General features: G+C 44.5%; 1 protein-coding gene and 2 long non-coding RNA genes across 6 annotated transcripts; 1 reads left to right on the top strand and 2 right to left on the bottom strand.

Annotated features, from left to right (window-relative positions):
• Positions 1-3,351: 3,351 nt before the first annotated feature.
• Positions 3,352-9,309, bottom strand: LOC123448256. 3 transcript variants are annotated; one of them, XR_006631636.1, is made up of 5 exons: positions 9,268-9,309; positions 7,440-7,569; positions 6,838-6,958; positions 6,298-6,473; positions 3,352-3,647 (listed from the first exon to the last, which is right to left on the bottom strand). It is a non-coding gene; the product is annotated as an uncharacterized LOC123448256 (long non-coding RNA). The 3 variants fall into 3 exon arrangements; XR_006631635.1 differs by lacking the exon at positions 9,268-9,309 and having other exon boundaries at positions 7,440-8,336; XR_006631637.1 differs by lacking the exon at positions 9,268-9,309 and having other exon boundaries at positions 6,298-6,388; positions 7,440-8,298.
• Positions 9,310-9,361: 52 nt separating this feature from the next.
• Positions 9,362-12,536, bottom strand: LOC123448255. Of its 2 annotated transcripts, XR_006631634.1 has the most exons (4): positions 11,497-12,527; positions 10,157-10,234; positions 9,502-9,603; positions 9,362-9,401 (listed from the first exon to the last, which is right to left on the bottom strand). It is a non-coding gene; the product is annotated as an uncharacterized LOC123448255 (long non-coding RNA). The 2 variants fall into 2 exon arrangements; XR_006631633.1 differs by lacking the exons at positions 9,362-9,401; positions 9,502-9,603 and having other exon boundaries at positions 10,095-10,234; positions 11,497-12,536.
• Positions 12,537-22,007: 9,471 nt separating this feature from the next.
• On the top strand, positions 22,008-23,924 carry LOC123450371 (scarecrow-like protein 9). The gene has a single exon (XM_045127661.1). The coding sequence runs from the start codon at positions 22,008-22,010 to the stop codon at positions 23,922-23,924; it is 1,917 nt and encodes a 638-aa protein (XP_044983596.1).
• The last annotated feature ends 3,570 nt before the right edge of the window (positions 23,925-27,494 follow it).

Below are 27,494 nucleotides of genomic sequence, written 5' to 3'. Positions count from 1 at the left end.
GTTTCCTTGGACTCGCCGGGTTTTATAGGCGTTTTGTCAGAGATTTCAGCACCATTGTTGCACCTCTCAATGAGCTTACAAAGAAGGATGTGCCTTATTCTTGGGGTACCGCACAGGAAGAAGCCTTCACGGTTTTGAAAGATAAGTTAACACATGCTCCTTTACTCCAACTTCCTGATTTTAATAAGACTTTCGAGCTTGAATGTGATGCTAGTGGAATTGGATTAGGAGGTGTGTTATTACAAGATGGTAAACCTGTTGCATACTTTTCTGAAAAATTAAGTGGGCCTAGTCTGAATTATTCTACTTATGATAAGGAATTATATGCTCTTGTTCGGACTTTGGAAACATGGCAACATTATTTATGGCCCAAAGAATTTGTCATACATTCTGATCATGAATCTTTGAAACATATTAAATGTCAAGCAAAACTGAACCGTAGACATGCTAAATGGGTTGAATTCATTGAGACTTTCCCGTACGTCATTAAACACAAGAAGGGTAAAGAAAATGTTATTGTTGATGCTTTGTCTCGTCATTATAGTATGCTTTCACAACTTGACTTTAAAATATTTGGTTTGGAGACCATCAAAGATCAATATGTGCATGATGCTGATTTCAAAGATGTGTTGGAGAATTGTAAAGAAGGGAGAACATGGGACAAGTTCATCATTAATAATGAATTTGTGTTTCGTGCTAACAAGCTATGCATTCCAGCTAGCTCCGTTCGTCTTTTGTTGTTACATGAGGCGCATGGAGGAGGATTGATGGGACACTTTGGCATAAAGAAGACGGAGGACATACTTGCTACACATTTCTTTTGGCCAAGGATGCGACGGGATGTTGAGCGTTTTGTTGCTCGCTGCACGACATGTCAAAAAGCTAAGTCACGACTCAATCCTCATGGTTTATATATGCCTTTGCCTGTACCTAGTTTCCTTGGGAGGATATATCTATGGACTTTGTTTTAGATTTACCTCGAACAAAGAAGAGGAGGGATAACATATTCGTTGTCGTCGATAGATTTTCTAAAATGGCACACTTTATACCCTGTCATAAAAGTGATGATGCCGCTAATGTGGCTGATTTGTTCTTTCGTGAAATTATTCGCTTGCATGGTGTGCCAAATACGATTGTTTCAGATCGTGATGCTAAATTTCTTAGCCACTTTTGACGATGTTTATGGGCTAAGTTGGGGACAAAATTGCTTTTTAGTACTACATGTCACCCCAAACTGATGGACAAACAGAAGTAGTCAATAGATCTTTGTCTACTATGTTTAGGGATATTTTGAAGAACAATCTAAAACTGTGGGAAGAATGCTTGCCTCATATTGAATTTGCTTATAATCGTTCGTTCCATTCTACTACAAAGATGTGTCCTTTTGAAGTTGTGTATGGTTTCCTACCTCGTGCACCTATTGATTTGTTACCTCTTCCATCTTCGGAGAAGGTTAATTTTGACGCTAAAGAACGTGCTGATTTGATATTGAAGATGCATGAGTTAACTAAGGAAAACAGTGAGCGCATGAATGCTAAATATAAACTTGATGAAGATAAGGATAGAAAACATATTGTGTTTGCACCTGAAGATCTTGTTTGGTTGCATTTGCGTAAGGATAGGTTTCCTGATTTGCACAAGTCAAAGCTACTGTCGCGTGCTGATGGTCCTTTCAAAGTGTTAGAGAAAATAAATGATAATGCATATAGACTTGAGCTACCTGCAGCATTTGGGGTTAGTCCCACTTTTAACATTGCAGATTTGAAGCCATATTTGGGTGAGGTAGATGAGCTTCCGTCGAGGACGACTTCAGTTCAAGAAGGGGAGGATGATCAGGACATCAACACCATTGTTACACCCACAACACTAGCTGCGATACATATTGGACCAGTTACTAGAGCTCGTGCATGCCAATTGAATTACCATGTACTTTCGTTTCTTGGGAATACTTCTAATGTTCATGAACATATGATGCTGCCTAAGTTAGATACTTTTGTTGTGCTCATGAATGAAGGACCTAGCATGGACAAGAAGGATATTAGTTGGAGCGGGATCAAGCATGGAGAAGAAGGTGCACGCGCGGGGGAGAACAATGGAGCTTCTACTGGTGATTTTCGCACTTTAAAGCCACCATAAGGAGAGCATGAAGGCTTTGAATGAAATATTTAAGACGTCACTTTATAAATTTCGTCCATAGGCTATTATAGGTGTTGCGCCACCTTATTTCTGGGTCAGACCCATGTAATTTCGAAATACCATAATATAGGCTATTTTTAGAGTCCGTATGTGTGGGGAAACCGAGTTTAGGGCTGTTTTCGGACCCCTCCTCCAAGGGTCACGAAATTGCCTCTCTATTCCCTCATATATACAGCCCTTAGGGCACCGTTTAGACTTGGGTTTTGTTTAGATTACAATTTCACCATAGCTCCAACTTCACGTTCTTCGTTTGTGTTCTACGACCAGACAAAGGCGTCACAGAATCCCACCTTCATCAATAAAGCTTTCCTCTTTTATTCGCAATATCTTGATTGCATCTTAGTTTCTTGCTTGTTCTTCGTTTGCGTGCAGGAAACAGACCTTTGTGGTCAGGTTGATCGTGCTCCGACGTGGTCAATAACCTCTCGGAGTTGGTTTAGCGATTGCTAAGGCACGACGTCCTCACACGTTCATAGTCGGATCGTCAAAGTCGACTCTACTAAAACGATACCATGATCTCATCGAAAGAGAGGGACAACTTCGCCTCTATCACTTATGCTGCTTTGCACTCGGCTTATATATAAGTTGAGTGTTTTCCCCGGCTTATAGGACACGGCTTACTAAGGACCGGCTTATAAGGGATAAGCTGAGAGCAACACTGAAAACACTCGGCTTATAGATAAGCCGAATACATCCACATAGGCCGAAGGCCAACGAGACACACGGTTTACATATGACGGCAGCCGGACATTAACGACAGCGCCACGTGTCCATTTATATAAGCCGAGGGCCAACAAGACACACGATTTACATGTAAACTGAGGGCATGACGAGATACACGGTTTATATGTGTTTACATTTAAACCAAGGGCCCTAGTGCACCACATGTTTTATATGAAAACCGAGGGCCGTAGCGAGCCACGCGGTTTATATATAAACCGAGGGCCACCCTGCCGGCTTATAGTTACGAGGATCGTGGCATGAAGGCTTATAAGCCGGATGCCTAGCCCTAGGACACACGACTTACAGGCTGCTAGTGGCATATATGCCCTGTAAGCCGGGTGCCATTTGCTCGGACACACGGCTTACAACAAACACTAGCATTTTATTTGCTTGCTTCTAGGAGCAGCAACAACATATATGACCAACAATATATATAGAACTAAGTTCACAATAACGATATATTAGAGGTTGACAACCGTAACAAACTGATCATGGGTGTTCACACATCTATACATATCCAACAAAGGTTTACAATAACATGTCTACATATGTAACAAGAGTTCACTAACGAAAGGGCCATGAGTTCGAAGTCCACATATGCATACATATTCAACCAGGGTCACAACAACATGCTAACCAGTCATTGAACAAGGCTCCTCCAAACGGCAAGTTAAAGCTCAAACATTATGAAATACTAAGAAAGTATCCAATCCGGCATGAAGCATCACCTGAAATGGAGGAATCAAGACATAGAGAAGTGCAAATCATGAATACAAAGGTACTGAGATAATGCAGAATTTGGTTATGTAATCTGCGATGATATAATATTGGCAAGAATCAGTATTTGAAATGCCACCATAAACTAAGAGAAAATTTCAACCTAAACAATTTAAATGCCACAATCAAATTAAAATGTATTTTCTCCAAGAAATGGTTTTAAGAATGTTCTTATACCGGGAAACAGGCAAGAGCTAAAGAGGTGATGTGCTTTTGGTAGAAGAGGACGGCAAGGCGTTTTCTTATTATGTGACCAAGTTGGAATCCTCACTTGGTTGAATCCGAATCTGGCATGAAAAACTAATCTAGTAAAATTTTGTGAGCACCTCAAATTTTCATGATGATATTTAGTTGCATTTACCCAATATATGAATGTATCCAATATAAAATTGTTGGCATATGAAGAAAACTGTAGGTGTTGACATCCCCAAACTACTAGAGAAGGTGAATTGTCCATTTTATATTTTGCACATAAAAGAACCTTTACCTGAATTACTATTATCTAAAGCAATCATATGGTTGGTCCCACAAAACTATCTTCCCATTGGTTAGTCCATTCATATTTGCAAGGTTTGGTAAATAAACACGTACATGCCCACAATTTGATAGTTTCCATGCATAATTGAAAGGTTTTTAAAAATGAATAGGTACATGCCCATAATTCTCTCGATTCATTCAGTAGCAGTGGAACCATTAATCCAAACAACATCAAATTATATATACATAGCATCAAACACACACACACAGGAGAGAGGAACCAATGGCTTACCACCTATGCTAGAGTGGGAGAATAATGAGGCACCGAAGGGGCAGGGCGGAACGCGTAAGGGTGGAAGAAGAACTGTCAGCACACAACTTCGTGGTCTGTGGTGCTTGTAGAGGAGAAGGATGCAGAGATCCACTCTTGTGGATGTTGAGCTTCTCGGACATATAATCTAAGCCATACAGAATCAAACGACGGGGAGGGCTCCCCAGCCCGCCACCTCCAGCAGCCTCCTCTCCCTCCCTCCTTCCTCGCCGCCGCCTAAGGACGCGGTTGGGCAAAGCCTGGCCGGCGCCGCCGATCCGGTCGGCGTAGGCGGCGGTCGGGATTTCCCTTCTCCTCGTTCGATGTCGTGCGGCGTGGGACGGCGGCTTTGGCGACGACGTCATGCGGATCCAAGGCACAGCGACGCGTGGCGGCGCGGGTGGAGATTGGCTGGGCGTGGCGTGCCGGTCGGTTGGACGTGGCTAGAATATGAAGGTGGAGCTGGGTGTGGCCGGTGGCGGTGGCAGCGGCGGCGTTCAGCCCTGATCCGGTCTTGGCGGTGGCGACGACGACGGCTAACCCGGATCCGACCATGATGGTGGCAGTGTCCCCTCCGCCGGGGATGACGGGCCAAGTGGTGGGTCTTTGTGGCGGCACCGGTGACGGCGGATTTTGGAATCCCGTGACTGGGCTCGTCGCAGGATTCGATACTCACTGCGAGTCGGGGAGACATAGTTGCCGGTGAAAACCGAGCCGACATCGGACGATGGTGACGTTCTGCGCCGTTACCTTGATGAAGGCTTCCTCCTGTAACTACTGTTGATCCACTCGTGCTGCTCCAAGAGAAACCCTAGGATCTGGTTTTCCAGATCGGACGATGGCGGCATTGCGGTGTCATTCCTCTCTAGGGAGCATCGTTTGTGGAGCAGCGCTGGAAGACAGAGGCAGGAGGTGGAGCGTCTTCGTCCTGCACGGAGCTTCGATGGTGATGTCAGGTCATGCCTGGCCGACAGGTGCTACGCTTTGTCATGCCTGTTCGGAAGGTGCTACGCACGACAGATCTTACGAGTCTTTGCGTCTGGATGGATGAGCGCAGGGAGGTCGATCCACTCGTGCTGCTCCAGGGGAAACCCTAGGATCTGGTTTCCAGATCAGACGATAACGACATTGCGGTGTCATTCCTCTCTAGGGAGCATCGTTTGTGGAGAAGCGCTGGAAGACAGAGGCAGGAGGTGGAGCGTCTTCGTCCTGCACGGAGCTTCGGTGATGATGTTAGGTCATGCCTGGCGGACAGGTGCTACTCTTTGTCATGCCTGTTCGGCAGGTGCTACGCACGACAGATCTTACAGAGTCTTCGCGTGTGGATGGATGAGCGCAGGGAGGTGGCACCGTTGGGTGTAGTGGTGGCGTCGACGGATGGCCGGACTGGCATGGATGATGCGGATTTCTCTTCTGAAGATGGGTCAACGGTTCGATGATGATGGCGGCTTCTAAAACGTGTGCGTGTGGTGTATGCTTTAGGTCTGCTGCATCAGTTGTTAGTTTCGATACGTTATGTGGATGGATCGGCGACGACACCGATTTTAGATATGGGGAGTGAGAGCATTCCAGATTATCGCGTTTTGTAGGTGTGAGTGGGGGCTTCGGGTGGCTTGATATATGTTTTTGTTAGACCTTTGTTGAATAAGTAATAAAGATGGTTGTATGCATCGATTGATGCAGAGGTCGGAGGTCTTAACCTCCTTTTCCAAAATAATAATAATGAAAAACCCCAGTTGTTCTCCCCCCTGCAAACTGACTGATGAGAGTACATATATTTGTTAGAACAAGCAAAGGTTGGTTTATGTATGTACCTTGTAATTGGACTTCTCCATGTAGAATTAGATGTTCGTCATGACTCAAGGTTGATGTTGTAGGCCACATGGTAGAGAGCGTCATCAAGGACTGAAGAAAAGAAAAAAAGGGTCCATTACAAGAGATATTGCACTTTCTGGCTTAAAATAAGACCAGGGTACAACGTGATTGCATCCTGCAGCAATAGGAGAAACTACGTTAAGCAGACCAGGAGTCCATCCTAAAATAAGTACTTCCTCCCTTCCTAAATATAAGTCTTTTAAGCGATTTCACTAGATGTCTACATACGGACCAAAATGATTGAATGTACACTTTAAAATATATCTATATACATTCATATGTAGTCCACTAGTGAAATCGGTACAAAGACTTATATTTAGTAACGGAGGGAGTAGTGCATAATGCAACACACACTAATTGATAGCAAGGAAAGTGATAGACTGAGAAAGCTAAAACTGACAGACTGGACAGTAAATTGGCGGCTCAATGACCGGACCATCTCAGGGCACATGAAGAGAGCAGGGAGACCAGGGACTCACCAGAACCGAAGAAGGCCCCACGGTTGCATCCTATCGGCTGTCATTACGATGTTGGAGAAGTCGAGGTAGTCCACCAAGCCATAGTAGGATGTGCAGCCACTGCCAGACTACTTTGGTTTTCCTGGGAACACCACATACATGGCATGCAGATTAGAAAACGAAGAAGCAGAGCTGATCCAGCTAGTTCAAGTAGAAATAGAGGTCCAGCTTATATCAGTAAGCCAGTATGGACATGATCATAACCACACAAGCATCATGATGTAGCATCACATGAGTTTTTTCAAGCACAATTACTTAAGTTGAGTGCTGCAGCAGAAATATCTACTTGGTACTGGAGTTCCAGCAGAGCATTAGGCCGGTCCGGTCTCATGGGCCTTTTGTTTTCCCCACATTTTATGCTTGAGATAGTAACAAGCACAATTACGTATAAAACGATGTGTTATCCAAGTGGAGGGGACAGCAAGACTATGTACGTTTGACAAACAATAGTAACTAGACTAGATCTAGCAACTAGTCCAGTGTAAGCAGAGGGTGAATTGTACAGGCATCTACAAACAGAGCAGCGGTAACTTAAAAAAAAAATGATATTCGATGGGAGCTACCTTGTGTGGGGCATCGTCATTGTCGGGGTGGGTGACGTCGTAGTTGTCGAGATCGGACTGGACGCTGTCGTTGTGGAGCTCGAGCGTCACGTCCAACATGTGCTGATGGTCCTCCTCATCAACTTCAGTCCTGTTTGGATCCATAGGCTAGAGTTAGTTTGAGCTAGTTGGGACTTAAATAGCTCTAAAGTATCCAAACATGAAGGTTAGATTGAAGCTAGTTGCATCTAACCCACCTAAAAAAACTAGCCCATCCAAGAGGTGTTAATTGGAGCTAGTTTTCATGGGACCTACTAAAAAGTCACTTTTCTCTCTCTATCCACTAGGTAATAGGTGTTAATTCGAGCTAGTTTTCAAAGGACCCACTAAAAAATCACTGTTCTCTCTCCATCAAGTACAACTATTGTCAATCTAACCCTATCATCCAAACACCTTTTTGACTAGAGTTAGTTTAGGGTTAGTCATGAGCTAGAAAGTAACTCTAAACTCTAACTAAGTCAGAGTATCCAAATAGGGCCTTCGTCCACGGAAGGCGCATGCTGTACCATGTGAATGGATTATCGAGAGCTAGACTGGAGCATAGCATATTCATCCTGGGCAAAGAGATTTTACTGTAGCTCAAACCTTTCAGAAAAGAAATTCTATTACAGACCATAGTTGTACTCAAAAGAAATATTACAGACCATAGCTCTAGAACATAAAACCTTCATGGTTCACTCCACAAATTCTACAAAATCTAGAATAGATACGGGAACTAGTAATAATAGCTAAGGGCGTTACAGACTAAAAAGTTTAGGAGTTTACAATCATATATGTCCTTAGCATGCATCTCTCAAGTACTCCCTCCATTCCTAAATATAATCCTTTTAGATATTTTACTACGGAATTACATACAAAACGAAATGAATGAATCTATACTCTAAAATATGTTTATATACATTCGTATGTAGTTTTTTAGTGAAACCTCTAAAAAGACTTATATCTAAAAACGAAGGGAGTAGTTAATCCACCAGAACTCGTGCAAGAACTCGCTAGAACCAAAACAACATAAAATCCAGCAAAAGTTTAAATTAATTTATCAAAATTGTTCCTAAAGAGTGTATAGAGCAAACCAGTAGACAACTTACAGTCTTCACGAAGTAGAATGAATAGATGGGATTGGATTTGCCACTTGCCTTAGTGCTCACTCCTAGAACAAGCACATATGGATTGGATTTGCCACCGCTGCTGCTGCGTGCACTTGCGAATAACTCTGACAGCCCCACACGATCCTCGACCGGACTTGTGAGAGGTTCGACTGTAAACTTTCATATGTGATGTATTAGCTACATATGTGTGTCTTGTTACTAGTAAAAAATTGTTTATTTGTTTCAGTTCTAGAGGCCATTAGTCCCGGTTCCGGAACCGGGCCTAAAAGGGTCGGGACTAAAGCCCAAAACATTTAGTTTCGGTTCGCTTACCAACCGGGACAGCAGGGTCCTCACGTGGCCTCTGCGGGGAGCCCAGACAGGAGGGCCTTTAGTCCCGGTTGATAACACGAACCGGGATCAAAAGGCATCCACGCGTCAGCATCTGACAGGAGCTGGGTTTTTTAAGGGGGGATGGGGGGGTTTTGGAGGGTCAATTTAGGGGTTTCATATTGTGTTAGCTAACTAATAGAGAAAAGTGTCCTCTCTTTCTCCGTGCTTGGTCGACGCTAGCTACTATACATATAGAGAGAAGCGACATCTCTTTCTCCATGCTTGGTCGAACAACAAGTTTTCGTATATCTATCCGACGCTACTACATATATACAATATAACATATTTACAATCCTAACATCATCTACCTAAGATCCAATCACAAATCCGCATGGTATTCTCCGTCTTTAAGTATGCCGTGATCAAGAAAGAATCCCGCCAATTCCTCTTGAATTGCTCGTATGTGATCATGTGGTAGGAGTTCATCCCACATGTGTCCGATCTAATTTAAAGAAGGGGGTCAATACATGCACATATATGAATAAAACTCCACACAATTGATGGTAATATATAAAATAAAATTGTGAATATTATTTACGTACTTTCAATTGTTTCTCGGAGAAGCCCCGCTCAGAGGTCGAGAGGCGAATGAACTCGCATACGTAGTATGCACATAAAACAGTCTCTTCTTTCTAGTACATGCACTTTATGAGAATAGAGTTCGATCAAATTGATAAGCAAGCATGGTAATGATATATTGATGAAAATTTGAATCAATTAGAGATGCGCGGAACTAGCTAGTACTACTTACATTGGGGTGCGTAAATCACAACTCTTTGTTTAGACTGGAAGCCTTTTTGGTGGACTTCTTCCAAACCGTGCAAGTGAAATAAAATGATTACTTGATACCAGAAAATTAACGAAAGTTGCATTGCCGATATGGTCCCGGTATTGACCAAACTTACTTCTTGAGCATTGTAGTCATGTCCGCATACATATCGGGATTTTTACGTCTCAAGTCTAAGAGAGTTACTAATGCTGCGTCAAGCTTAATGGATAGCACAATAAAGTGAAAACTGCGCACGCATATATAACTCATCATTTACATTACTTAACTTCGAGTAAGCGAAACCGAGTATACAGAGAAGACAACAACACTCATTTGAAGTTGTAAGGAAACAATATTTCCTTTTTATTTTGATGTATAAGTAACTACTTTAGCAAGCTCTCCTCGGTCTCTTTAGTTGAGTGTCATACCGTCCATTCATTTACGGCATCTGGCTAATGAACCCAACGTTGAAGATTCCTACTTTTTTGAATTCGTCAATCTTCAATCTGCATAATATAGTGAGGATAATTATATATACATGCAATGAATGAGCTGAACTAGAGACTTAACTATAGAAGTAATAATTACAGACAATAGGAAGTCATGAGTTGTTTGTCGAGGGCCAGTTGATTGTATAACTGAAATAACTTCACAAATTCAATAGATTGAACAGGAGATCCAATGAATTCGTGCTCTGGTTTCACTGCCAAATACATACTGTCTCTCCCAGACTCACTGCAGGTTTTTCATGTACCACTCATGTAATTTGTGCATCATCGTTGTTAGAGGAGGATGATAAGGTTTGACGAGAGGATTCTCGTGCACGTATTTATATTGTTCTTTTGTTACCTCAGCCTTTTTAAAAATTACATCATCCCCCAAGTAATCACCAGGATTGGTACCGGGCACCATCCCCGGAGGATTAGAGACGATATCGCTAGAGACCTTGAGCGGGGGGCACGATTGCTTCTCCTATTCGCCGAGCTGGGGAATTGTTTTCCCACTTCTTCATCCTGCTAACCTTGCATCAGTGGAAGTACTGCCTGACAGCCGTGCTGCTGCATATGACTTTAATAATGCGGTCATAGTTGGAATCCAGCGGACGGGGTGGTGGTCGCTTCAGGGCATTGATAGTTTGCTCCACTTTCATTGGATCTAGCTTCTCCTTCGGAGGTGGAGTTTTCTCTGAAGAATGGTCCCTCAATTGGGCATGACATATGTGTAGACAAGGAAGGGGCAGTCTGAGCCACCGGGAAGCAAAATTTCCTCGACAACATGCCTAATCCAACCATTTGAATCCTCAGAAAATCGTACGATGTCGGAAATCCTCGGGATCTAGCACAGTGTCATCACATTGCCCCTGTAGGATGTGGTAAAAGTTGGGTCATGTTTTGAATAGGCTTCACCCGAGGCCGTTTGTAAATTGGACCATCTCCGAGGTAGTTTCTTGGTATCAAGAGGGAATATGTCGGGTTTATGAAGGAAGTGTTGATCATGTTGCTCCGTTGTCCTCGTGACTTCTCGTGATATTAAAGAAGGACATCGAATGACACGTGCCAGGCCCTTGTATTTTTCTGACCCGCCTGTAATATTTGTGAAATTTATTACACTCTAGGGTTTAAGCATCGAAAATTGCAGATCTGCAATGCGACAAAAGAAATCATGCCCATAACCGGCATGGAAAATCCTATGTGTTGTATTTGCGACATGCATATGCCTTGTGTAGATGAGAGAGGGGCAGGCCCAACCATTAGGGGTGCAAAATTACCTCGACAATATGCCTAAGGCAAGCGTTTGAATCCTCGAGAAATCGTACGATGCCGGAAATTTTTGAGAGCTCGCACGACTTCATCATATGGCTCCTGCAAGGTGTGATAAAAGTTAGGACGCATTTGGAAGAGGCATCACCTCTGGATGTAAGTGGACAGTTAGCTGGACAATATGGGACTTGCCCGTATCAACCATTAGTGTTTATACGGGATTATGTTAAAGTCTACTTAATCTTTATGTGGGTATTGTGGCGTCCACATATGACCACTTGATGCAGAATCAACCCAAAGAGAATGGTTGCGGAAGCTTGCAGGAGCAAACGAAGGGGTTGTGGTACTAAGCAGCTCGCCGGCGTACAGCTAGCCGATGCAACCAGATCTTCGACCTTGCCAACACATACATAAACACTGGAAATCTATTCTCAATCCCGCCTCCTCGAGGGGTTCTGTTGGCCGCCTGAACACTCTGCTCGCCCCCTGAACACTCTGCTCCTTCAGGATCATAGGGTTGGATACAAAGCAACGAGAAACCGAAGGTAGGATCCGGGCACGAGATCCGCCACACCACTAGCAATGACGGTGGTCACGCTCCTCCTCTTGTTATTGCTGTGGCTGGCTGTGGTGTATGCCGCCGGGGAGGGGCGACGACTGCACACGCTCTTCTCGATGGAGTGTGGCAAATACTTCCACATCATGCGCAAGGCGGGGCACCCCGACGGCGTCACCCGCCTCCTCAGCTGCGCCGGACCAGCTCCCCTGCTACAACGACTTCTATCTTCTGGATCTCTCCGCGCCGTCAGAACTTCAGAGCAAGGGTTAAGGGTTAGAGGATTTCGTTTTGGCTGCCACCGGCGTATGTGGGCTCTGATGGTCTGTTCATGTGATTCACTTAATTTAAATGGGCATCTATATACGCCATTTAGCCTCTTTTAAGTGGATGGCGTATGTGGGATAAGTGGCGTCCATCGTCATTTACATCCTGAGCATCACCTAAGCCCGCTTGTAAATTACACCATCTTTGAGGTAGTCTCTCGGTATCGTGAGGGAACGTTTTGGGTTTGTGAAGTAAGTGTGGGTCATGTTGCTCCGTTGGCCTCGAAACTTCTCGTGCTCGCAAAGGAGGCCATCGAATGACACTTTACGCCCTCGCATTTTTCTCACCCGCCTGCAATATTTGAGACATATATTGCACTTCTATGGTTCTAGTGTCGGAAATTGGAAATCCGCAAAGCGGCACAAGAAATCATGCCCAGAACCGGCATGGAAAATCATATGTGTTGTATTTGAGACATGCGTATGCCTTGTGCACACGAGGGAGGGACATGCCCAACCATCAAGGGTGTGACATTATCTCGGCAACATGTCAAATCCAACTATTTGAATCCTCAGGAAATCGTACGATGTCGTAAATCCTTGAGAGCCAGCACGCCGTCATCACATGGCTCTTGTAGGGTGTGGTAAAAGTTTGGACGTGTTTCGAAGAGGCCTCACTTGAGCCCGCTTGTAAATTGCACCATCTTTGAGGTAGTCTCTCAGTATCGAGTAGGGCTGGGCATTCGGTCTAACCGAACCGATCGGTTCGGTTTTCTAAAAAGAAAAGATTTTCGGTTTTTCAATATTACAAACTAAACGTCCTAGCACACTTAAGGAACCAACTCTTTTTCAAACCGAAACTTCGGTTCCGTATACGGTTATGACCGAATCTTAAGCTCAGGCGCAACAGTACAACTTTTTTTAGCCTGTCACAATGCCACACGTTCCAATACTGTTGTATGGCCAGCTGCTAGCTTTATAGTGTTGCACACGCTGCCTTTCTCAATAGCTCATCGAGGTGGTACTAAACTAGAAGCTGATACTGTGCAACTGTGTATTTTATATGGGCCGATCGTTGTACTACTTTTGGGTCAAACTAGACTAGTACGTGAGAAAAACTAAGAGAATCATAGTAACAAGCGATGACCTTGAGACCTGGGCTGGGCTCGGGCTGCCAGGATACGGAATGGAAGGAGGAAGGAGGACTGTCTTTTCGGGTATCTCGGCTCTTTCGGTTAACGAAGTCTAAAAACCGAAATTGGCACATGTATTTCGGTTTTGCAGATTCAATGACCGAAATAGGAATCGTAATTTTCGGTTTTGGTCTATTCGGCTTTGGTACCGGTTCTTTTGGTTCGGTATATCGGTTCTTGGTTAATATGCCCACCCCTAGTATCGAGAGAGAAAGTGTCGGGTTTGTGAAGGAAGGGCGGGTCAGGTTGCTCTCTTGGCCTCGAAACTTCTCGTGCTATCAAAAGAGGCCATCGAATGACACATACCAACCCCCACAATTTTGTGACCCGCCTGCAATATTTGTGAAATTTATTGCACTTCTAGGGTTTCAACATCTGAAATTACAGATCTGCAAGGCGGCACATGAAATCATGCCCAGAAGCGACATGGAAAATCCTATGTGATGTATTTATGACATGTGTATGCCTTGTGCACACGAGGGAGGGGCAGGCCCAGCCATCGGGGGTGCGAAATTACCTCAACGACATGCCTGATCCAATCATTTGAATCATTGAAAAGTCGTACGATGCCAGTAATTCTCGAGAACTGGCACAACATCATCAAATGGCCCGTGTAGGGTGCGGTAGAAGTTTGGGCACGTTTCGAATAGGCATCACCCGAGGCCGCTTGTAAACTGCACCATCTTTGAGGTAGTCTTTCATTATCGAGAGGGAACATGTTGGTTTTGTGAAGTGAAGTGCGGGTCCTATTGCTCTGTTTGCCTCGAAACTTCTCGTGCTCTCAAAGGAGGATATCGAATGATACATGCCATGCCCCCGCATTTTTCTGACCTGCCTGCAATAGTTGAGGCATTTATTGCAGTTCTAGGGTTTGAACGTCGGAAATTTCAGATCTGCAAGGCGACACATGAAATCTTTCCCAAAAGCGGCTTGGAAAATCCTATATGATGTATTTGTGACATGCGTATGCCTTGTACATATGAGGGATGGGTAGTACCAGCCATCGAGGGACGAAATTACTTCGACGACATGACTCGTCCAACCGTTTGAATCCACGAAAAATCATATGATGCCAGAAATCCACGGGATCTGACACGGTGTCATCACATGGCCTTTATAGGTTGTGGTACAAGTTTGGGAGCGTTTAGAATAGGCCTCACATGAAGCCGCTTGTAAACTGCACCCTCTCTGAGTTAGTCTCTCGGTATTGAGAGGGAAGGTGTCGGGTTTGTGAAGAAAGTGCTGGTCCTGCTGCTCCATTGGACTCGAAACTTTCCGTGCTCTCAAAGGAGGCGATTGAATGAGACGTGTCAGACCCCCGCATTTTTTGACCCGCCTATACTATTTGAGACATTTATTGTATTTCTAGGGTTTCAGCACCGAAAATTGCAGATCTGCAAGGCGACACATGAAATCATGCCCAGAAGCGGCATGGAAAAACCTATGTGATATATTAGCGACATGCGTCTCCCTTTTGCAGACGAGGGAGGGGCAGTTCCGGCCATCAGGGGCGAAATTACTTTGACGGCATGACTCGTCCAACCGTTTGAATCCATGAAAAATTGTATGATGCCAAAAATCCATGGGATCTGGCACGACGTCATCACATGGCCCCTGTAGGGTGTGGTAAAAGTTTGGGCGCATTTCGAATAGGCCTCACATGAGGCCGCTTGTAAACCGCACCATCTTCGAGGTAGTCTCTCGGTATTGAGAGGGAATGTGTCGGTTTTGTGAATGAAGTGCTGGTCCTGTTGCTCCGTGGGCCTCGAAACTTTCTGTTCTCTCAAAGGAGGCCATCGAATGAGACATGTTAGGCCGCCGCATTTTTATGACCCGCTTGTAATATTTGAGACATTTATTACATTCCAAGGGTTTCAGTGTCGAAAATTGCAGATCTAAAGGGAGATATTAAATTGCAAGCAGATCTGGCAGAAATTGCAGATCTGTAGGGAGATATTAAAGTGCACGCAAGTGTGCCGAAAATTGGGTACATCAAGGGTTTGGAAGAGTACAAGACCATCAAAATATTAAAATGGATACAGAGAGACAGGGAAATTGAGGGCATAAAAAATAAGACCAATGAAAACTAGTTGGGAGAAAATGGATGAGAAAGAAGGGAAGTCACTTTACAATAATTTTTGAATTAAAAAATAGGCAACCAAAAAATCGAAGAAAATGTAAGCTGAGTGCGTTCGCTAAGCACATGGTTTATATGACATGTAAGTCGAGTGCTCTCGTAGCACACAACTTATATGTGATCTAAACCGAGTGCTCTCAAAGGGCACACGACTTATAGGATGCTCCGTGACGGCGCCGTCAACCCCTTCTAACATAGACACGTGGCAAATGTCTTTGCCTAGTATGCGCCGTAAGCTGAGTGCCTTTTCGTGCATAATACATGTGCGCCATGTAAGCCGAGGGCATTTCGGGACCACTCGGCTTAGATGATGCTATAAACCGAGAGCAATTTATTTGCCGGGTGTCCTTACGTCACCACTCGGCGTATACGGATATAAGCCGAGTGCCCGAAAAATAGCTCACCGCTTATAGCATAACATACGGGAAAACAAGATTTTCCTGTAGTGCAACATTCTGCCAGACACTGGACAGGTGTAAGCTCTGTAAATGTGTAGAGCCAAGTGTCATAGGGCCTCCCCGGGCCCCAACGTACAGGCCAGGGTTTCCTACCGAGCGTCCGACAATGAGAAGAAAACCAAGTCAACAAGCCTGAATACGTGAAAGGAAAGCGATAACTCAGAAGATAATACGTGAAACAAATCGCTGGATTCCCGGTTTCAGCTTCCTTTTCCTTCGGATCTTCGTCAGACGTTAGTTTGTTTCCTTTTACTCGCCATCTTCGACTCTGTGCCCGTCTGGCAACTCTAGCCGTCTTGCCGTCTGGCGTGTGCTGTCTGCCGTCTGGCGACTCTCGCCGTCTTGTCGTCCTGCGTCTACGGCCTGCGCGGCGCCCTGTGCCTGAGGCAGAGTATCTCCTGAGCAGTCTACCTGACGAAGAATCTGCATGTTAATAGTACTATGGTGGTGTTTCTTTACCTAGGGACTACACTAAAAAGTCCCTTTTAGTCCCTAGGTAAAGAAATAGGAGGGACTTTTCCTTAAGGGACTAGAAAAAGTCTTTATTAAAGGGACTTTTTTCTTTAGTCCCTGGGACTAAAAAAAAGTCTAGTCTCTTGAAAAGAAACACCAGCAAGCAGACACCATCACGCCCAGCCGCCCAGGCCTGATCATCATTCATCAAATCGTCAAATCTGCATGTTCAGAATTATGCAGGTTCAGAAATCATCACCTGACGAACGAAAGTACAGGTCTGCAAGTTCACAAATCCTCAAATCGCCTCTATCTACAGACTACAACTCTCTTGTGTCACGTCCACACTTGTTTATTGTTCTTCTTCCTTTTTTTCTAATCCCAATTCCTGAAATTAACAGGTCAATACGAAATAAGGAATTGTTAGTAGGGTGATTAAATCATTGAGCATTTGAGAAAACTTAGTTTACAGAGAGAAGGTACTATTACTATGCCCTGTATTCGTAATTAGTCTAATATTTTTAATTAGATTTGTGCTAATTGTTCATTTCAATTTCAGCAAGGTCATGTCAGGTTTTGGTAGAAAATATCCATCCGGAAGTTCTAAAAGAAAAAGGAAGCAGCAGCAAGATGAGGAGAAAGAGGCATTGAGTGGATCCCTTCTTAGATATTACAAGAGCAAGACGAGCCCTTCAAGAAATCCAGAAGAGTTGGCGATAGTTCTTGCGGATGACCAAAATAATGTCAATCAGGAAGATGATGGCCATACTCCTACAGAAGACGATGTTGACATCAACATGGATGATATCAATGTGAGTAATCATGATCCCATATTTAATTCATCAGTGGCAGAATCTCCTAGTGTTGATGAGGAACCGGTTATTACTGCGGATATTTATGATCCAATCAATTGGGATAGTCTTGATAACAAAGCGAGGGATATATTAGTGGAAAAGGGGCCTAAAAGGGAAGAAGAAAGTACTAAATATCCTTTGGATGAAACTTCACGACATTTTTCGTACAACCATTACTCAAGAAAAATGAGCAATAAAGAGGTGCGTGATAGGAGATGGTTAGTTTTTTCAAAACAAGCAAATAAAGTGTTTTCTTTTTGTTGTAAATTTTTTAATTTCGATAAATGCAAGAGTGCATTGGGGCATGATGTTTTTTGTGATTGGCGGCATATTAGTGAAAGACTGAAAGAAGATGAAGCTAGTGTCGACCACATTACCAACATGAACTCTTGGAATGAACTGAGAATCAGACTAAGCAAGCATGAAACAATTGACAAAGAGATACATCTCCAAATCACAAAGGAGAAGGAACGCATAAGGCAAGTTTTATTAAGAATAATTGCCATTTTATGATGATTCCAATGGCAATTTCTTAGCTTGTGTGGAGATGGTTGCATAATTTGATTTGGTAACGCAAGATCATCTTAGGCGTATTCAAAATAAAGATATCCATTACCATTATCTTAGCCATAAAATTCAAAATGAGTTGATTTCTCTTATGGCTGTTGACATTAGAAATTCTATCATAAGATTGTCAAAGTGGCCAAGTATTTCACTGTTATCCTAGATTGTACCCCGAATGTTAGTCATCAAGAACAAATGAGTTTATTGGTTCAATGTTTTCATATGTCTGACAGAAAAAGACAAATTATGGAGTACTCTCTTGGCTTCTTGATAGTGGATACACACCTGGTTTGGGAATTTTCAATGTATTGGTTGATTCTATGAAGTTATTTGATCTTAATATTGACGACAGTAGGGGACAAGGTTATGACAATGGATCTAACATGAAAGGAAAATACAAGGGGGTGCAAACTCAGTTGCTTGGGGTAAATCCAAGAGCTTTGTATATGCCATGTGCTTGCCACAGTCTCAATCTCACTCTTTGTGATGTGGCTAAATCCTGTGGTAAAGTTGTTTCTTTCTTCGGAATTGTGTAACGTATATATGTATTATTTAGTGGTTCTACCAAAAGATGGAAAGTTTTTGTTAGCCATGTGAAAGAATTAACCGTGAAATCTTTGAGCAATGCTCACTGGGAGAGTCGGATCAAAAGCGTTAAAGCAATTAGATTTCAAGCTCCTAACATAAGATCTGCCCTACTTGAGTTAAGTGAAGATAGTGGTACCGAACCCAAGGATAGGAGTGGTGCAAAAAATCTGTTTGATGTGCTTGGCAGCTATGAGTTCATACTTGGCATGGTCATTTGGCATAAAATTCTATTTGCTGTAGATACAGTGAGCAGGAAGTTGCAATCACCATCCATGTGCATTGAGGCTGCCTTAAGGCAAATAGATAGTATGAGGACTTATTTCGACACTTATAGAGAGGAAGGGTTTGATTTTAGTGTGATAACTGCCAAAGAAATTGCAGCTGAAATGGGTGTCGAGCCATCTTTTCCGATAAAGCGTCGTGTTTCTACGAAGAAACAATTTGATGAAGATGACAATGATGAAGCAATGTTTGAAGCTGAGAAGGACTTTAAAGTCAATTATTTTTTGGTCATGGTTGATAAGGCGACGACTTCGCTAAAAATCAGATTTGAAGAACTTGAATGATTCAAAAATATATTTGGATTTTTAATGAGTTCAACAACCTTGAAGTTATTGGACCATTCTGAACTTAAAGAGAGTTGCACTAAATTTGCAAGTTCATTCTCCTCAAGTGGTTCATTTGATGTTGATTTAAATGATCTGATTTCTGAGTTAACTGTTATGCAGTCAACTTTGCCCGATAGAGCAATGTCTGCTATGGAGATTTTTGAGTCTGTTCGAGAAGCAGATGATTATCCCAATATTTCTATTGCATATCGGATTCTTTTTACTATGCGTGTGACTGTGGCATCAGCTGAAAGAAGTTTCTCGAAGTTGAAATTATTGAAGAACTACTTGAGATCTACAATGCCGCAAGAGAGGTTAAATGGCTTGGCTACTTTATGCATTGAGAAGAAAATGCTTGATGAAATTGATATTGATACTATCATTAGTGATTTCGCATCCAAAAATGTTAGGAGAAATTTTTGAAGGTAATATATACATTATGGCATATGCACACTGAGATATACTTAATTGTTTTATTTAATAAAATTATATTTATATATGATGATTACTAGTTAGATATTATAAAGATCCCGAAGGGCCCTAAAATATAGTTTCGCTCCGGGCCCCTGAAAACTCAGGACCGTCCCTGTGACCATCCGAAGGGCAAGACATAGATGCTCCGCGTAGCTTCCCCTCCGCTTGAAGTACTTCCTGTGCACTTGTCATTGCTCAACCACCATATCTAAATAACGAGTTAATAAAAAGAGAAAAAAAGGAAAGGATTGAGTAGGCCGGTTTTGAATTTGAAATAAGTTGCCTTCAGTTATACAAAATACCGCCTCATGAAAGATGAAATCATGCTAAAAAACTGCAATTATGTGTTACAATACTGGGGAAAAAAAATGCAAGTTCGCATGTACCAGTATACTTCTCTCCCTTGTGTGGTTGCTAAATTTGTAGTATCACAACGCTAAACTTTGTTTAGTGTGTTAGTAAGGACTGTTGTTTTTTCCTTTATTTTGGTAAATGTTTGTAATTTTGGTTGTTCCTGCTTTCTTGGTGCTTTCACAAGGTAAATGCTTGGGAACGGCGCGCCGACCGAACGACTCACCGGTCGTCTCCATACACGCACGCGCTATCCCCTCCTCAGACAGCCACGTGGATTATTTTTTTCCCACCTGCCACCGATTTGCTTCAACCGGTCATACATGGGCGACTTGGAGGACGACAGGGCCGGCGGCAGATCCGGCGAAAGGGCCGGCGGATCCGGCGACAGGGCCCGCGACGGCGGTTGCGGGCACGTTCTCCAGCGACCTATTCTTCCTCTCATCTCTGTCACATCTATTATCCGTTCCTATCATATTCATGGTGGACAGAAAAGTTACATCCGGCTACACGGGAGCTTCAATCGGCAGACGGGAGGAGCTGCAACCAGAATGGCGACGGCGGGCGGGCGATCCCATGGCCGACAAGTGAGGTTGCTGCACGAGGATCTGCAGCGATGATGTCGCGAATGCTACAACCACGTATCACAAAAGCTGCAAGCATCCAAAAAAAGCTACAACCGTTGATAAAAAAAGTTACAACCACGTCCGTGAGAGTTGCAACCAAACTTCGCCGGAGTTTGTAGCCGGAGTTGCAACCATGATGAAAAAATGCTGCAACCATTATACAATTTTGCTACATCAGTCATTCTGTTTTGTTGCAACCATATTGTTTTTTTCTACAACCGTTGGCATGGCGAGCTGCAACCATGATGGGAAAATGTTACAACCAATATATTTTTTGTTACATCCTCGTTTTGTTTTTGTTACAACCGTATTGTTTTGTTGCTTCCACCGACAATTTTCTTTCTTCACGTGAGGCAAAATGCTACAACCATTATACAAATTTGCTATATCCGTCATTCTGTTTTGTTGCAACCATATTATTTTGTTGCAACCGTATTCTGGCAACGGAGCTCATTCCGGAGCTTGAGACCAAATCCATGGCAGCCCGTGATAGATGGGGAAGACCCTCCTCGAGCTAATCCTGACTGCCGCCGCCGCGGATCCGGCCGCCGCAGCCGCGGATCGGGGACGGGCCGACGTGGGGGCAGAAGGCTCCGTGGTTGAAGCTTTTCTAAAAAACGACGAGGAGCGACCATGACTGGAGCTGCAAAGACGGCGACCAGCGGCGAGGACGGGGCGGCTTTGCGACACTGCGCGGTGCGGTTTGCGGCGCTGCGGTGGGGACGAAGGCGGCTTGCATCAGTGCGGGGCGGGATGGGGCTGCGCTCGAAAAAAGAAAGAAAAAATAAAACACAGATCGAACGGTAGGGCTGGCTGCATCGGGCGGCTAGGACACGACCAGCGCAACTACTTGGGCCGGTGCGCTGGCGCTAGCAGTGCCCCTTTCACAATGAAAAGGACACGCTACCAAGTGTGTTCGAGAAAAATAATTAACCTATACTCCCTCCGTTCCTAAATATAAGTCTTTGTAGCGATTTTACTAGTGGACTACATACAGACGTATATAAACATACTTTAGAGTGTACATTCAATCATTTTGTTTCGTACGTAGACATCTAGTGAAATCGCTTAAAAGACTTATATTTAGGAACGGAGGGAGTAGAAAGTATATTCTTGGACAATCATAGTATTATGTGATGAGGACAAACAGGAGGGAGGATCAGCCATGTCCTGATATATACTATAGGACAATTCTTTTTTTTAAGAGGCATCAGCCATGCCCATTTGGAGGATGATCGTTGATTCCAAGTCTCCAAGCATGGGAAAAACCGACCCCTTTCTCTGTACAAGAGCAACCAGCCATATCATTGTGGAGCGCAGTACCATCACCAGTTCAGTTTACCACCATAGCCATCATCCCCGAGGAGTTGCTGGGGCTGCTGAAAGAACACATGGAGCCCCCGCCGCCATCCCCATCCGTCTACCTCGACATTCCTCCGTCGCCCTATGGCGGCAGTGTCGGGGACCTGGTGCTCCCATACATCACTCGCATTCTGATGGAGGAGGACATCGACGACAGGTTCTTCTACCAGTATCCAGACCATCTTCACCTCCTCCAGGCGCAGCAGCAATTTGCCCAAATTTTTGATGATGCCAAGAACTTACTGTCCGGCGAAGGCGGTGACATGCAGGAGATGCATTCCGGTGTGTCTTTGAAGGGTATTCGTGGAGGCAGCATGTGCTTGGCTGACAAGGGCATCCAGTGTTGGGCGTTCTCGGATGGTGCTGAGGTGGACAATAGTGGTGATCAGAGCAAACTCAACCCCTCTAATGAAGACAAAGACATGCTTAACTTTGCATTCTTGAAAGGCATGGAGGAGGCCAACAAGTTCTTGCCTAGAGACAACGAACTGCAGGCTGATGTCTTGAGCGTCGACCAAGCGAAAGAGACTTTTGGGCGAAGCATTAGTGGTGGGGGACGGAAGGGTCGGTGTGATGTGGACAAGCTGGAGGAAGTGGTGGGCAGGGCCAGCAAACTGATGATGCCGGAGCTGGAAGAGGATGGCGCCCGCGAGATGATGGACAAAATAATGCTGAATAGTTACGAACTATGTGGGGAGACCATGGAGAAGCTGCAAATCACCATGGAGAACATGAGAGCTGATAGCAAAAATAAGAAGGCGGTGCGCGGGGGAAAGCAGGGAAAGAAAGAGGCGGTGGACCTGCGCGGGCTGTTGCTATGCTGCGCACAGGAGGTGGCCACCGGCAACCGTCATGGTGCGGCCAATCTGCTGAAACAGATCAGGCAACATGCTTCGGCGACAGGAGATGCGGCTCAGCGGCTGGCGCATTGTTTCGGCAAGGGGCTTGAGGCCCGGTTGGCGGGCACTGGGAGCCAGGTGTACAAGTCACTCATGGCGAAGCACACCTCGACCATGGAGTTCCTCCAAGGTTACGAGCTGTTCATGGCAGCCTGCTCCTTCAAAAGGGTGGCGTTCACATTCTCCAGCATGACCATCTTCGATGCTTTGGAAGGGAAGAGCAAGTTGCACATTGTCGATTATGGCTTGCATTATGGGTGCCAGTGGCCGGGGCTGCTGGCTTGGCTGGCGACTAAGGATGGCGGGCCACCGGAGGTGAGGATCACCGGGATTGACCTCCCGCAGCCCGGGTTCCGCCCGGCTAAGAGGCTCGAGGAGACAGGTCGGGCACTCAGCAACTGCGCCCTTCAGTTTGGCTTGCCGTTCAAGTTCCATGGCATCGTGGCCAAGTGGGAGACCATCCGTGCCAAGGACCTCAACATCGACCCTGACGAGGTTCTTGTGGTGAATGACCTGTTCAATTTCAACACCTTGATGGACGAGAGCCTTGTTATGGACAGACCCAGCCCCAGGGATGTGGTCCTCAGCAACATCCGGGAGATGCAGCCGGATGTGTTCATCCAAGGTGTTGTGAATGGTTCGAGCGGCCCATTTTTCTTGGCACGGTTCCGGGAGGCGCTCTTCTTCTACTCATCGGTGTTCGACATGCTTGACGCCACCACGCCACCAGAGAGCTACCAGCGCCTCGTTCTCGAGCGGGACATGTTCGGACAGTGTGCCCTGAATACTATCGCCTGCGAGAGTGCAGACCGGGTAGAGCGTCCTGAGACATACAAACAGTGGCAGCTGAGAAACCAACGTGCAGGCCTCACACAGCTGCCACTGAAGCCGATTATCACTAAGGTGGCGACAGGCAAGGTCAAGAGCCTGTACCACAAGGAGTTTGTTGTGGATGTGGATCAGGGGTGGTTGCTGCAGGGCTGGAAGGGCCGCATCCTATATGCTCACTCGGCGTGGGTGGCAGACCACACTAGCTCGGATTATTAGCTTCCTTTTTCTGCCTAGGAGAGCTCAAGATAAGCTGGGGCATCCCATCTGGTTTCCTTCAGCCATCTTAAAGTTCGCTCTTAGACACGAATATGAATAACACCAGGGTGCCACTGCCGCATGCTAAATGTCCCTCCTGTAAGCTGCCTTAAAATTACATTATTTTAGGCATTAAGTTTCAGTTTGACGAGTAAAGATTTCCATGTGAAGGTCAATTGCTGTTGCAGCAGCAGATGTTTATTTGCTTCCACTTCTTGTTCCTCTTCATGTCACTACGACATCTTGTTGGTACGCAGACCGGATGTAATTGATATTTTCGTGATATTAATATATTTTCTTTGTCGAAAAATCTCACTCCGACATGCTCTGTTTTGGTTACCGCGCGAGTAAAACGAGTACCGAGCGGTTACCGAGTTTCTCGCTACCCTCCGGTAGATGGGCTTCTCGAGCAAATAAATTCGGCCTGTTTTGAAAAAAATCTGGCCCAGGGAGAGCCTGAGAAGCCACGGGCCAGTCTCTCTCTAGTCTTCTCGTGATGGATGCGCCTCGCTACTCACACAGCCGAGTAGAAACCCTAGAACCCCAAAACATCAGTATTTCTCATCTTCTCTCCCCGAACCAGCTTCCCAAAAAACTTGGCGGCGGCGGCGGTGGTGACTGCGACTCCGGCGCCCAATCCACCCCTTGGCTCCCTGTCCAGCTACAGCACAGCCGTGCTCTCTGTCATGGCCGGTGTTGCAAGGGGGATGGGGCGGGGTGATGGCGATGGATCTAGCCAACAGCGAACTGTTGGGATGGCTGTCGTCGCCGGTGTTCATGGTGCAGGTCAAGGCAGAGTGGGTGTGCTCGTTGATGACCTACCAAGCAGATATGGAGGCAGAGGTCACGGAAGTGGCAGTGCGGCCATCTATTCATCAAGAGGAGGACAATCCTCGGAATCCGTGGACGACATCAATCGGTGCGGATATGTTTCTGTTGGTCATTATGTTGACATGTCTCTTGTTCGCAACATCTATATGATGTGTTCTTTCAATCTGTAATATGTTGATATGTGTCTTTTTATGTGAACAATTTCAAGTTTGTTCATATCTTAGGTATAGCCTGTGTTGCTATATATTGTGTAAACTGCGAATATATGATACAAATACAGCCATGCTGTCGAAAATTCAATTTTTTTTACTTTTTGGTCCCAAAAATTTGAATTCAAATTTTAAAATAAATTTTCGCTCGAAATTTTCTCGGAAATTCGTGGTAACCATGGTATTCGCATTTCCCAGTGACCCACGAGAAAAAACACCTCCTCGGTAACCAAAAAATTGCCGACATGATACCCCGGAAGAATAGGATATAATCTGTAGACTTGTAAGAGGACCAATTATTCAAAGAAAAAGGATAACTGAAATGTCTTTTGTTAGAAGGATGACTGTAAATTATTCAAAGAAAAAGGATAACTGAAATGTCTTTTGTTAGAAGGATGACCGTAAATTATTTAAAGAAAAAGGATAACTGAAATGTCTTTTGTTAGAAGGGAGAGAGGACGATTGGTGCGGAATATGATGGATGTTGTATTGAATCTCATAGGCAAATATATAGGAGTACATACTTGGAGGACAAGAAGCCTCTCCTAGAGAAAAGGTAGGAGATGGATTACAAATCATAGGCTATATATCCGATACATGTACACCAGATATATCTTTAACATCCCCCCGCGATAGCGTTGCGAACAATAGGAACATCGCGTACGGTCAGACTGAAGAGAATAGCAGACGACGTGCTGACCTCCCCCAAGGTCGCAGCGGGAGCGTCAGGGACGGTGTTGCGTCGTGGACACGTGGACTTTAGAGGAAGCTGATGAGTTTCTCAAAGCTAGGTGATAGCCCTTTGTTCCGTTGTCGAGGTAGCCGAGAGCGTAGGGTGGTGTAACCGTGGTCGAGGTAGCCATACGAAGAACGCCGCAGTCGATGTCGAGTCGGAGTAGCCGGTGTCGAGAAAGTCGTCGTGGAGCCGTGATGACCCACAACTATAGGACATCAATCGTAGCCCTTTCGGTAAGTAAGAGTGTCGAACTCAATAAGGAGTAGAAGGAAATGGTAAGCAGTTTTCAGCAAGGTATTCTCTGCAAGTGCTATAAGTAAGAGTGATAGATAGTTTGGTAGCAAGATAATTCATAATAAGTTACAAGTAACAATAGTAACAAGTATGCAACAAGATAGCCCAATCCTTTTTGTAAAAAGGACATGCTATAAAGTACTATTATACGAGGCAAACACTCCCGAGGAATTTCTATCTAGTCATGTTCATCATGTTGAGTTGATCCGCGTTTGTTAATTTGATAATTTGATATGTGGGTGAACCGGTGCTAAGGCGATATTCTTACTTGAAAAAGCAACCCACTTATGATTACCCGTTCTTGGAAGCATCTGAAAGCACAATAGCTCCCTAAGGTGGTTTTGGAATTAATAACAACATATGTATCATTGAACTAATGATTCTATCCAAGTATATTTTAGAAAAAATCAAAGATGCATTGGGTAAGGATTGTGAGGAGAAAACCCCTTGACGCAAGGAGAGGAATAGGATTTGCCTAGCTTCAATAAAGAGGATTCTACATTTTATATTTGTGAGAAATCATTTTTGAGTCCATAGGAAAGCTAATACTATTAAAAGGGGGTGAAGTATTTATGATGAATTGGTTCTCAAGTGCTTAGAGATAGCCACAAAAAGTACTCAACATTTCTCTCACAAAAATCTCTGTCCAAAGCCTACACATCAAAATCGGTGCCACCAAGAATTCCATTTCGCCCCTTCTGATTTTCCAGAGACAGAACCTTTGCCAAACCCTAATCCCATAGTACCACCAACTTTCATATCGGTGCCACCGAAAGTGAGTGACCAACTTTCTGGTGTGTCGATTTCAAGAATATGAATTTCTGAGGTTTGAAATCAGTCTCACCGAGATTTGGAAACTGTCCTAGGTCACCAAATTGGTACCACCGAGATTATCATATCGGTCTCACCGAGGATTCAAAAGTTGTCACATTTAGTGCAACTCGGTACCACCGAGATTCATGTGGGTGTCACCGAGTTGGGCAATAATGTTGTAACGGTTGTATTTTGGGAGATGCATATATATATATACCCCTCCACCATCTCTCATTCGCAGAGGAAGCACTCAGAACACACACACATTTGCCATATCCATTTTTTTGAGAGAGAGCCACCTACTCATGTGTTGAGATCAAGATATTCTAACCCATCCATTAGAAAGTTTATCTCTAGCCTCCCCAAGTTGTTTTCCACCAAATCAATATCTCCTACCCATGCCAAATATGTGAGAGAGTCATTGAGTGTTGAGGAGACTATCTTTTGAAGCACAAGAGCAATGAGTTCATCGTTCTATCGCATCTATTACCTTTTGGAGGGTGGTGCCTCGTAGATTGGTTAGGTGTCACTTGGGAGCCTCCTACTTCGTGTTGTGGAGTTGAACCAAGAAGTTTGTAAGGGCAAGGAGATCGCCCACTTCATGAAGATCTACCCTAAGTGAGGTTAGTCCTATGTGGACGTAAGCCT

Source organism: Hordeum vulgare, chromosome 4H (assembly GCF_904849725.1).
Source record: "Hordeum vulgare subsp. vulgare chromosome 4H, MorexV3_pseudomolecules_assembly, whole genome shotgun sequence".
NCBI classification, from domain to species: Eukaryota; Viridiplantae; Streptophyta; class Magnoliopsida; order Poales; family Poaceae; genus Hordeum; species Hordeum vulgare.
This window is presented reverse-complemented; position numbering and strand designations above follow the sequence as displayed.

Coding starts and splice junctions, on each gene's coding strand:
- LOC123450371 (XM_045127661.1), top strand. CDS start 22,008: ATGGAGCCCCCGCCGCCATCCCCATCCGTCTACCTCGACATTCCTCCG.